The sequence below is a fragment of the Triticum dicoccoides genome, chromosome 1B (genome assembly GCF_002162155.2).
Source record: "Triticum dicoccoides isolate Atlit2015 ecotype Zavitan chromosome 1B, WEW_v2.0, whole genome shotgun sequence".
In the NCBI taxonomy this organism is placed as follows: domain Eukaryota; kingdom Viridiplantae; phylum Streptophyta; class Magnoliopsida; order Poales; family Poaceae; genus Triticum; species Triticum dicoccoides.
The window spans coordinates 521,878,868-521,891,409 of record NC_041381.1 but is presented as its reverse complement, the minus strand read 5'-3'; the positions used below and the strand labels follow the sequence as shown (position 1 = coordinate 521,891,409).

General features: G+C 50.8%; 1 protein-coding gene across 1 annotated transcript; it reads right to left on the bottom strand.

The window, feature by feature from the left end:
- Positions 1 to 588: 588 nt before the first annotated feature.
- LOC119346504 (protein OCTOPUS-like) lies at positions 589 to 2,447 on the bottom strand. Its single transcript, XM_037615847.1, has one exon. It carries the CDS (start codon positions 2,225 to 2,227, stop codon positions 800 to 802), a length of 1,428 nt encoding a protein of 475 aa, XP_037471744.1. The 5' UTR covers positions 2,228 to 2,447; the 3' UTR covers positions 589 to 799.
- Positions 2,448 to 12,542: the final 10,095 nt, after the last annotated feature.

The window sequence follows — 12,542 nt, the reverse complement described above, 5'->3', positions numbered from 1 at the left end:
CCCGCCGATACGGGGGCAGGACGGCGTGCCGGGGCGCCCGCGGCACGGCTCGTGGCCGTGGGCGCGCGCCCGCCCGCCGATACGGGGGCAGGACGGCGTGCCGGGGCGCCCGCGGCACGGCTCGTGGCCGTGGGCGCGCGCCCGCCCGCCGATACGGGGGCAGGACGGCGTGGGTGGCCCGGCCCGGGCCGGCACGGCGAGCCCCAGAGCGCGCCTAGGGACCGGCAGAGGAACGTGGGTGCGCGCCCTCTTTAACGGCTTACGAGGCGGCCGCCGCCGCAACTGTCGATTGGTCAGGTGGGCGGGCTAGCAGCCGGGGCCGCGGAGCCCAACGCGGCACGCACCTTCGGCCCCCGTTGCGTCACTACGGCACGACGACGTGCTTCTGCTTGTTCATGTCAAAGCTACTATTCGACAGACACGGTCCCTCCCTCCCAGTCCCAGAGGAGCAGTAGGACCCGTCCCCAGACTTTGACACCAAAGTGACAACATATGGACATCGGAATTTGCAAGCTTCCAAAAACCCGAGGTGAACACTGGGCAGCTAGCTACCGACGACGGACAGAAACCATAGCAGAAGAACAGCACGAGACAAACAAGTGATCACATGAGATAAACCCCGTTCCATTCAATCCAAACCCCCAAACGACTGCACTACACAAGCATGTAATAAAAGGATTTATGACTATACCATTGCCCTTAATCATACTACTACTACTAAGCGTTAACCACTCTGCAAAGGAACTACTCAACCCGAATGCCGCCGAATTGCTGGTCAGGTGAAACGAGATGCCACGTCTCAGTACAGCCGGAGCATGCTCCTCGCGAGCGATTGCGACCGCAGATGCCGGCCGCCGTTGGCCGGCAGCCCGGTGGTGCCGCGCCGGCCGCTGGCGCTCCGCAGCGGGGTCAGGTAGAACCGCAGCATGCCGTTGTCGGCGTGGTGCCCCGGTGAGTACCGAGCGCTGCGGTTCCGCTCCAGCATGCACTGATCTTCTTGTCGCCGCTTGACGCTGCCGTGCCCGTGGCCGTTGCCGTCGACGAAGCAGCGCCGCGAGCTGCCCAGGCCGGCGCTGTTGCTGCTGAACGAGCTGCGCGCGCTGGCGTTGCTGTTGCACCTCTGCATCCCGGCGTTGCTGTACCCGCGGACGCGCAGCTCCGGCCACGGCTCCGAGAACGCCCGGTCCGCGGCGTCGGACGGGTCGTTCCGGCGGCCCGTGGCCCTGCGGTGTATGAAGCCCCAGAGGCTCCACGCCTTGCCGAGACGCCGAGGCTTCTTGGCGGGGCCCGGGAACGCGGCGTCCAGGGTCACGGGGAAGTCTTCGATGAGAGAGTTGGAGCTGAACCGTTGGTCGAGCAGGTCTTCGGCATGGTGGAAGTGGTAGAACTCTGAGCTGCCGGTCAGCGGGGGCACCGTGGCATTGGTGATGGCGGCCGCTGCAGGAGCTGGCTTTGGGTCGGGCACTTCGAACGACCTTCTCAGCACGGAGCTTGACCGCTCCAGGCTCCGGCGCCTCCTGCTCGACGTGTCCATGTAGTAGTCTCGCGTCTGCGCCGAGCCGCCAGGGGTGTTGGCGTCGCCGTCGGGCTCGAGCTGCGAATCATCTTCCACAGGAATTTGGCCATCGGAGCGTTCCACAACGCCGGCAGGTGAGTCCTCGAGCGCGGAGAGGATGGGCGGGAGCCGTGACAGCGGCGGAGGCGCTCGGCCAAGGCCAATGCCGGCGCCGGCGCCGAAGAGGTAGCCGTCCCAGGACGCGCGGGGCCCGTCCCAGGATAGGCCTACATCGTCGACGGACATGCGGCCAGCATCAACGGAGAATCTTGGGTCCGTGTCGCACGAACGGCGGCCTCCGGCGAACTCCGAGCCTGCTTCCCCACGAAGGCGGCTCCGCCGAAGGAACGAGGGCTTGGATGGCTTCTCCGACGGCGGCATTGCCGCGGCCGCTGCCTTGCTGCCGGCTGCCTCCTCCTTCTTGAGCTTCTGCTTGCGCCTCCACTTGTGCCACTTCTTGCTGAAGACCGAGGCAGCGAGCCGGAAGCTCCCGGCGATCTCCTTCAGATCCATGGGCGGCGGCTTCTTGGGCTGCGAAGATTCGATATCTATGTGATCCTTCATGGCCTTGACCTCCCCGGTCCCATAAGCTTCGGTCTCCATCTCTCCCGATGTGCCCACAACCGAGACGGGCTCCACCACCGGAGTTATCTCGTCAGAGCTCTCTGCCATAACGATCTCGTCCTCCAAGATCTCTGGGACGCACGGTCGAGCCGGTGGCAGCTGCTGGAATTCGGCGGGGAGCGCCGTGGCCGCGGCAGAGGACGAGGCGGGGAACGCGCCGAAGGCCGTGCCGTCGCGGACGCGCTCGCGGTCGTCCTGGTGGAACAGCGCCCAGAGCGTGCTGCGCCCGCGCACGTCGCACGACCAGCGCTGCGGCTCGTCCGCGCCGGCGGCGACGGCCGCGGCGAGCGCGTCGCCCCCGCGCCCGCCGCACGAGAAGGACTTGCAGCGGCGAAGGTCCGGCGGGGCGGCGCCGGAGCTCGACGGCGCCGCGCCGCCGCCGGCGGCGGCGAAAGGCCTGGAGAAGAGGGAGCGGATGGCGGAGGTGGACTTGCGGCCCGGCGCGGCGGCCACGGCGTCGGAGGCCTCGAGGCCGGCCAGGCGCTCGCGGAGGCAGGCGGTGCAGAAGCCGGTGAAGGTCTCCTCCGGGTGCAGGTCGCAGCTCGTCGACACGGACTTCAGCGGCGGCGGCCGCGGCGGCTCCATCTGCAGCGTCATCGCGTCGGCTTCGTAGCAGCAGCACGCGGCTCCGTCACTTGTCGCGACGCCAGCGCGCCATCACGCTTCTCGGGCACGGTGGTACACTGCTCTGGCGTCGCGCCGTACCAGTAGTAAGTGGAGTGGTGGCTGGTGTGATGAGGGCGCGTGAGTGGACGGGTTCGAGGGCTGGTTCTGGTTTTAGAACGTAGTGCGAGGTAAAAGGATGAAAATGGACATAAGACACAGAGATGAAAGTGAAAGGTGAAAGGAAATCACAGGGGCCGTGACGGCCGTCGTCTCTCTCCCTCTACTCTCTGCTTCGTTTTTTTGAGCGAAAGAGGGGTGATCCCTGATTTCATTAACGAAACCAAGCCAGATAACAGCGTTCCACTTCAATCTGCTAGTCAGGTTACTCGCAAAAAAAAAAAAGTCTGCCAGTCAGGTTCGAAACCAAAACCAAAAGAACAGCCATACATCTTACAGAGTTTCATGGCAAACAAAAGAGAAAGCTAAACAAGGGGTTCCAAACAAGGGCGGAGTCTTGAAAGAAACAGAGCCTGAAGAGGTCAGTTCTCCAGCCGCTGCATCCCTGGCCTCCATCCTTGCAACGCCCTCTAAATCTCAATTGTCACCCGCTCGATTAGCTTTGCTTCCAGCATCAGTAGTTTTTATTCTGTTTTTTATGCAAAATAGACTATTCATTAATCCAATTGCACATGAGTCCAATAAAAGGTATGGGATTATGAATCTTCTTTGCTCTAAACACAATATCATTTCTGCATTTCCAGACTGACCAGAATATTACAGAAATTCCGACCAAGACTGGGCTTTTTCAGGCTTTCTGAAGTTTTTCATCAACATATTTAAGCATTCACTTAAACTTTTTGGAGTTGTTCTAAGATCAAAATCACATTTAATTAAACTCCGGATCAATCTAGCAACAAAACAATCAAAGAACAGATGATCAATGTTTTCTTCTTGTCCACAGTAGACATATTCCTTCCCCCCTTTCCAGCCTTTTAAATCAGATTGTCTTTGGTTAGAATGCCTTTTCGAGCAATCAACCAAAAGAACGTCCTCATCTTGGCTGGAACTTTGATTTTCCACAGAAATTTGTGTGGAAAACCTATCTCGGTTTTGATTATGAAAGAATATAAAGATTTCACAGAAAAAAATTATCCTTGGTAAGCATCCAAAGTGGTTGATCTTTACCTCCATACATTCTCACTTCCTCACACCTAGATTTTAAACTAATCCATAGCTCAGTTGTCTCACCAACCAAATTTCTCCTGAAGGTGAACCCCTGCTGAGGGAGTCCTGGATTCGGGGGTTCCCAGGTGTCCGGCCTATCCGATATGGGCCGGATCGGTGGGCCGTGAAGATAGAGTGGAGAATCATCCCCCGTGTTCGGGTAGGACTCCTGTATGCGTGGATAGCAAGATTGGTGTCCGGATATGTCCTTTCCTTCCCCTGTAAACCGACTTCGTGTAACCCTAGGCCCCTCTGGTGTCTATATAAACTGGAAGGTTTAGTCTGTAGGAGGAATCATACTATTCATAGGCTAGACAAGCTAAGGTTGAGCCATTACGATCTCGAGGTAGATCAATTCTTGTAACCCCTATACTCATCGAATATAATCAAGCAGGACGTAGGGTTTTACCTCCTTTAAGAGGGCCCAAACCTGGGTAAACATTGTGTCCCTTCGTCCATTATTGTCATTGATCCTTAGACACACAGCTTGGGAGCCCCTACCTGAGATCTGCCGGTTTTGACACTGAGATTGTGCTTTCATTGGGAGCTCTGTTGTTAGTCCCAAAAAAGCAATCTATCGCTCGCCTAGTCATCAACGACAATATCACCTCTGGAAGGAGCCTAACTTCTGGGCAGATCCTCCAGCTCGGCGGCTTCATCATAGGTGCTCGTACGACCATCATGCCAACAACACCCCCTACGATCGCCAAACACAGAAAAGATGGATCTGACAGACGTCTCGGCCTTAAACGAGCTGCTAGATCGCATCGCCACCCTTGGGGTTTCAACAGATTATGGTCGGATCAGGCTTAAACCTGACCAGATGGAAATTAATCACCCGCCGATCACGCACCTATTAGTGGTCGTCTAGGAACAAGCCGAGGACACCTCTCCCCTATGTTGAGAACCAAATATGTTCGGGTCTCCGAACCCCTCGAGCCGGATACTCTCCCTTCGGAGGGGACTCCATGTCCCCCGAACTCTAGCTCGGATGTAGGATCGGGGGAGCACTTGGATCTCCCCGAACCCGAACTGGTCACCTCAGAGAGCTTGCAAGCTCCAAACACATATGTGGGCCGGGATTCAAATTTTGACCCACCCACCCACCATAATAATTACTTGTGGCACCCCGGCTCAGAGCAACCAGTTTACCTTGCATTGCCAACCCAGAGATCAAGTCTTGTGGCAACACACAACAACATGGTACAGAAAACAACCACTTTATTGAAGCTAGCGGAAACATAGGTTCGATATTACATCAAGTTGCGAGGCCAAGCGGCACACACGGTGCAGCTGAACAATATGTAAATTATTTAATGAACATGAAGGGGCCTCGATCATGATAACTACGTGGCAGCGGAACGACAACACAGCGAAACTCCATAGCACAGGGACACCGATGTGGACACGATCTAGACTCGCGAAGTACTCCGATCCGGTAAGACTTTCCAGAAATCTGGCATGACACGCCAGGTCAGGACATTGAATGTACTTGCAAGCTCACAACAAACATACACACAATGGCAAACGATATCATGACAATTAGTCAAGTTAAATGCAACACAATAACATGCTACTGATGTTGTGAAACAAACTTATGCATCGAGTCCCTCAGACTCTCTTACCAAATGGGTTACCTCGTAACCAACCTCGTCAACGGTGATCACTCTCGGATCACAAATGAACCAACACTTTGGTTCCCATGATACATACCGTACTCATGGTCACACAAATCTCATCAAATAACCAGTGCCAATCATAAAAATTTAATGTGCAAGATTACTTAATCATGTTGATCCATGATGTGACTTACTCACGACCTATGTCCGTAACCGAGGACGCGGGTATCGATAGATTTAATAAACACTATGTAGAGGTAGTACATTGTACGTCTGTACCCAGACCACAGAACCCATGGCCTCGCACTCCCATTCGGGTGGACCAATGGTATATCGACGAAACCCTCCCATTGCCATGACACTCTCCCGGCCACTCCGACCAACTCCCCTCTGGGCTAAGTCATGGATGGCCCCGTGCCTACCAAAGGCATCAACGACCACCATCATGGCAAAATCAAACGGTCCCTAATGAGGATAAGGTACCATATCAACAAATGGGCACACAAGGTTATGTCTGCTTACCGGGCCAGGGTACCGCACGCCCATGACCTTCCCTCTCTGGAGGTACCGACCAGAGGCATGACAACAGACCGAATAATGGCCTTCCCATAAAGGCAAATGTGGTTGCACTGGGGAAAACTCGATTCAGTGGCACCATGAATCGATCAACATTATGTTCAAGTTGAATTAGTATCACGTTTAACTTGACATGAAAGCAATCCGAATCACAATATGCCATGAACATGCAACTATTCGACATACATCACATATCACCTCAAGTAATCAGATCAACATCATTAAGTCTTCTACTTGCACTAGTCATTAGTTAACTTCACTGGTTTTAGTTCACTGGTTTTTATAAATCATCATTTTAATCATGCTATTATCATATAAAACTCAAAAACTCTATATGAAAAATATTACCAATCATAGTCAAATCATAACCACACAAACAAAACTACTTCTACTGCCTCACACTAGTTCATGCATGCAAACCTTACTGGAAACGAAGCATTTCAATCATGGCAAAATAACTAGCATGAGCAATATTCACTTAAATAATTAAATGCATGAAATAACTCATATTCAAGTTGGAAAAACCACAAATATTGAAGCTTTCCTTAGTGCAGAGGAGGTTAACATTCCTCCTAGTTATCTTCAAGACAAGTTTCTCCCTTTGAAAATATTTAAAAACAGCAAAAAGAAATATCAAGAACCTTTCTGAAATTCACCAAAAAATCTGGACAGCAGAGAAAAATCTCAAATTTGGTGTGTTGTTAGATCTTTTCAATATGAACACAATGCAAAAAGAATCAATTCATTTGGACTTATGGTTTAAAAGTTATGGTTGTTCAAAGTTTCTGTAAAAATATTTGAATTAAATTGAAATAACAGAATCCAGGGGGGTGACGTCGAAAGCGTATTCTTAGAATACGCCTCCACTCATACCACTTCGGGCGCGAGTGGAGAGGCTGACAGCGGGCCCCACCTAGCGAGTGTGGAGAGAGGGGGAGAGAAATAGAGCAGAGGCGGTGCTTCACCGGAGCTCACGCCGGTGAGGAGGGATCCTTGGCTGGTTTGAGAGGGAGGGAAAGCAACAGGGGGTCAAGGCACACCTGCCTGTATCCGTGGCTCGACGAGAAGTGACTTGAGCAGCTTGGAATCAAGCTCCCAAGCGGCGGCTGCGGTCGGGACTCACCGGAGAAGAAGAAGACGACGGCGGGGGGCGGTTCCAAGGGCTCCAGCAGCATCAGCAGGCACCACTAGACCTCCAAGGAGTCGCTGGAGAAGTTAGTGGAGCTCGAGGTGGATTGGAGAGGCGGGGGCGAGCAGAGGGGATCGCCGGCGAGCTGGATCTTGAGCACGGCGGCCCGAGGCCTGCCCGGCTGGGCTACGGCTCCTCTACTGTGTGTGGTGGCTGGTGGAGTGGTTGGAGAGGCCAGGGGGCTCGATATTTATAGGCGGAGGGGCAAAGAGGGGTCTTGGCTCCGCCAGAGCTCTTTGGAAGCCGGCGAGCGATGACGAGCGGTTTCAGCAAGGGGTGGAGGGGTTCAGCATTCATGCGGCGACTGTGGAGCGTGCGGACGAGCACAGGAGCGCGGGCGCGGACGAAGACAGTAGCACGAGGCACACTCTGGCTTTGGCCGTGTTGTGCCCATGCCCGCTGCGGTGACTCCGGCGTTGGCAAGCGCCAGGGAGAGGTCAAGGGCGAAGAGACAAGGGCGGTGGCGCGGTGCGGCAGTTGTCGGCGAGCTCTGAGTCGAGCACGAGCTGCACAGAAGCACGGGCGCAGCGTAGAGCGCGTCAAATACATGCCAGAGGTCGTGTCTTCACGCGGTCACCACGCTGGCATCGGCAAAACGACGTCCAGGCGATGTCAAACCTTGTCCCTCGTGTTGTCCGTGGAGTGTTTAGTCTAGGCGAAGAGATCACACACTGCCAGGCCGACCAGATTTAACATGAGCTTGCGAGCAAGATTCTGGTCAGAAACTTAGGCACTGTGTTTGGATAGCTTCTAGAAGGAGATTAGGGCTGATTTACTAGGGTTAAGGTTTTCTTAGGAGGTTAAACAAGCTCAAGAAAACTCAGCTTCATTAGAGCAAGGAAAAATACACTTGCTGTAGAAACTGTATTTTGAGGCCAGAATAGAAATGATTTTTTGTAAAAAAAATATTCCAAATAGGTATGAAATATTTTTGGACAGGGAGGTGTGCCAAGGTTCAAAGAATATTTGGGAATTTTCTCAGATTTTTAGGAGCAATAAAAATGAGGGTTGCTTTTGGAGCATATGATGCTGAAGTGCTAGTCTAAGAAGAAAATGAATATTTTTCATTTATGAAAAATATTCCTTGGGCCATTTTGAGATTTTTCAAAGAGGAAATGATGATTATGAGAGGGATGGGTCACTTGGGTGAAAATCAAGGACATGCCCAAATGAAGTCCAAATGAGTTGATGCAAAAATCCAACTGCAAATCCAAAGGCAAAGAAATCTGGGAAAAAGAGAGAAGGCAAAAACCAGGCCGTCACAAACCTCACCCACTTAGGATGAATCTCGTCCTCGAGATTCGGTTGCTCAGGAAAACGATTCCAAATAGGCTTCCCTTAAAAATTCCTCTCTTTCCCAGGTTACTTCTTCCTCGGTGTGATGCTCCCACTGTACCTTATAAAATCTTATCACCTTACTGCGAGTGACCCTCTCGGTCTCATCCAAAATTCTGAACGTTCTCTCTTCATAGGTCAAATCCTTAGCAAGCTCTAGATCTGCCACATCAATCCCTTTCTTGGGTTGTGAGATACATCTTCTTAGTTGTGAGACATGGAACATGTTGTGCACTTCTGACAATTCCGGTGGCAATTCCAACTGATAAGCAATTGTGCCAACTCTAGACATAACTAGGAACAGACCAACATATCTGGGTGCCAATTTTTCTCGAGTCCGAAACCTCTTGACTCCTCTTATAGGTGTGACTCAGAGGTACACATGTTCTCCGGGCTCGAAGCTGATCTGACGGTGCTTGGCATCATAATAACTCTTTCGTCGAGACTTAGCCAATGCAGTCTATCTCGAATCTCCTTGACTTGATTCTCAGCCTCCATCATTAAGTCAGTCCTGAAAATGCGGCTATATCCGACTTGAGACCAGTTCAGCAGAGTGCGGCACTTACGGCCATACAAAGCTTCATATGGTAACATCTTCAGGCTGGTCTAGAAACTGTTGTTGTAGCAGAACTCAGCATACGGCAGACAATCTTCCCACTTGGGTCCTTGAGCCAAAGCACATGCTCGGAGCATATCTTCAAGTATTTGATTTAGTCGCTCAGTCTTCCCGCATGTCTGAGGATGATAGGTTGTACTGTACTTCAGTGCGGTCCCCAAGGCTTGATGGAGATGTGTCCAGAAGGCTGACGTAAAGAGAGAACCTCGGTCTGAAGTGATGGTTCTTGGTACTCCATGCAGACTGAAAATTCTGGACACATATAGCTGTGCGGGTTTATCGGCTCGATAGGTGGTTCAGATGGGAATATAGTGGGCTACTTTTGTCAGCGTGTCCACTACAACCCATACTGAATCATTGCCCCAGTGAGTCCTTAGTAGTCACGTGATGAAATCCATGTAGACATCGTCCCACTTCCATTGTGAAATGGGTAAAGGTTGCAGAAGTCCGGCAGGTTTCTGATGCTCCTCTTTCACTTTGTTGCATATATCACAACAAGCGACAAATTATGCGATGTCTTTCTTCATTCCATCCCACCAGAATATCCGTCCGAGGTCTTCGTACATTTTGGTACCTCCTGGGTGAATCGAGTAGGAAGATTCGTGCGCTTCTGCCAAGATCTTCTTTCTAAGGTCTGCTTGCTCAGGTATGCAAATCCGCCCTCGAAACCTTATTGTACCTAGCTTATTCTTAGAGAAATCCTGGGTCTTGCCTTCTTGCATACGTTTGACATGATGTTGCAGGGCTGGATCATCTTGCTGAGCCCTACAGATCTCATCCTCGAGGGTAGGAGTTCGGGAGGCAAGATCTCATCTTCCAGTATATTGGCAAGGCCCGCATCAACAATAACCAAATTAAGCTGGGCGATCTCTTCTTGGAGTTCGGGAGGCAAGGATTCCATTAAGGCGTTCAAGATGGAAGGCTTGCGGTTAAGAGCGTCGGCCATGACATTGGCCTTACCGGGATGGTAATTTATTTCAAGATCATAATCCTTGACCAACTCGAGCCATCTTCACCATCGAAGGTTTAAATCCGGTTGAGTGAATGTATACTTGAGGCTCTTGTGGTCGGTAAATATCTGACATCTTTTTCCAGTGAGATAGTGTCTCCAAATTTTCAAAGCGTGTACAACTATGGCCAACTCCAAATCATGAGTAGGATAGTTGCCTTCGTGAGGTCGTAGCTGTCGAGATGCGTATGCTACAACCTTGCCGTATTGCATGAGTACACACCCAATACCTTTCCTGGATGCGTCACAATACACATCAAAGTTGCGGTACATGTCTGGAAGAGTCAATACCGGTGCTGACGTCAACCTGGTCTTCAGCTCACTAAAGCTTTTCTCACAGTCCTTAGTCCATTCAAACTTCTTATCTTTCTTTAGGAGCTCTATCACTAGCTTAGCAATCTTGGAGAAGCCTTTGATGAAGCGGCGGTAGTATCAGGCCAATCCAAGGAAACTCCGGATCTCGAATACTGTCATGGGTGCCATCCAATCAAGCATGTCCTTCACTTTGCTAGGATCTACGGCTATGCCTTCTGCTGACAGAACATGTCCCAAGAATCCGACTTGCTTGAGCCAAAAGTCACACTTGCTGAATTTTGCATATAGCTGATGGTCACGGAGTCTCTGCAAGACTGTCCTGAGATGTTCCTTGTGCTCTTGTTCACCTTTTGAGTATATAAGGATGTCATTGATGAAGACCACCACAAACTTATCCAAGAAATCCATGAATACCTTATTCATCATATGCATGAAGAAGGCAAGGGCATTGGTGAGGCCGAAGGACATTACTGTATATTCATAAAGACCGTATCGAGTAGTGAATGCTGTCTTAGGAATATCCTCCTTCTTGATCTTGAGTTGGTGATATCCGGTCCTTAAATCAATCTTGGAGAATACTTTTGCCCCACTGAGTTGATCGAACAAATCATCAATGCTTGGGAGTGGATATTTGTTCTTAATAGTGACATCATTCAACTGACGGTAATCTAAACACATTCGCAGACTGTCGTCCTTCTTGTCCACGAATATTGCGGGTGATCCCCATGGTGAAGAGCTGGGACGGATGTATCCTTTCTGCAGCATCTCATCAAGGTGTTTCTTCAATTCCACTAACTCGGAGGAAGGCATCCGATAATACTTCTTGTATAGCGGTGCAGTCCCGGGCACAAGGTCAATTGCAAACTTAAGCTCTCGGTCTGGCAGCATTCCTGGTAATTCCTCAAGAATATATCTGGAAACTCACTGACCGCATGAATTAATTCCAATTCTTCAGCTACAGGGGTGAAGACCATTTCTCTCTTGGGTATGCTTCTGCGAGCAAAGAACTTTGTAGACCGGCCTTCATGATTTTTCATTGTGACTTCTCTGGTTGCACAGTTGATGCATACATGATATTGGGTCAACCAGTTCATTCCCAAAATAATATCCAACTTGGCAGACTCAATAACGATCAACGATGTTGGAAAACTGTCTCCCTTGATTCCAATTTCCAAATTGCATCAGACCAGATTTCTTCTGAGCACGGATCCCGGGGATTGTACTAGCATACTTTTCCCAAAATCGATCAAGGAAACTTGTTTTGGGCAACAAAACTCCGCGAAATAAAAGAGTGGGAAGCCTAGAGTCAAATAAAATAATTTAGGTATGCTATTAACAGAAAACATACCAATGACGACTTCTTGGATCCTCTTGGGTTTCGTCTACGGAGAGGTGGTTAACTTGCCCTATGATAGTCCTCTGGGCAGGATGTGGCCCCATATGGTTGACTTGCATCCTGAATTGAGCATTTGACTTGTCGCTCTTGGGGCACTATCTGGCATAATGTCCGCTTTGCCCACAATTTAAGCATGAATTGTTGCCCTGACATTCTTCACATATCGGACTGGTTACGACATTCTTGACTTGAGTAGTGGTCTTGTTCACATTCTGATGCCAATTGGGCTTGTACTCAACCTGAGTCTGCTGCCAAGTATGAGCCTTTTGCACTGGTTGTCCATCCTTCTTCGGCTCGAATTTGCGCTTGTGATCATTATTAACAGGCTTGTTGTCATGCATGAGCTTGTGTTCTCTTTTGGCAATGAGAGCTTTGTTGACCAGAGTCTAGAAATTCGGAAAGTCGAGCATACTGAGCGTGCATCTGAGGTGCTAATTCAGTCCTCCAAAAAACTTGCAGATCTTCCTTTCTTCAGTGG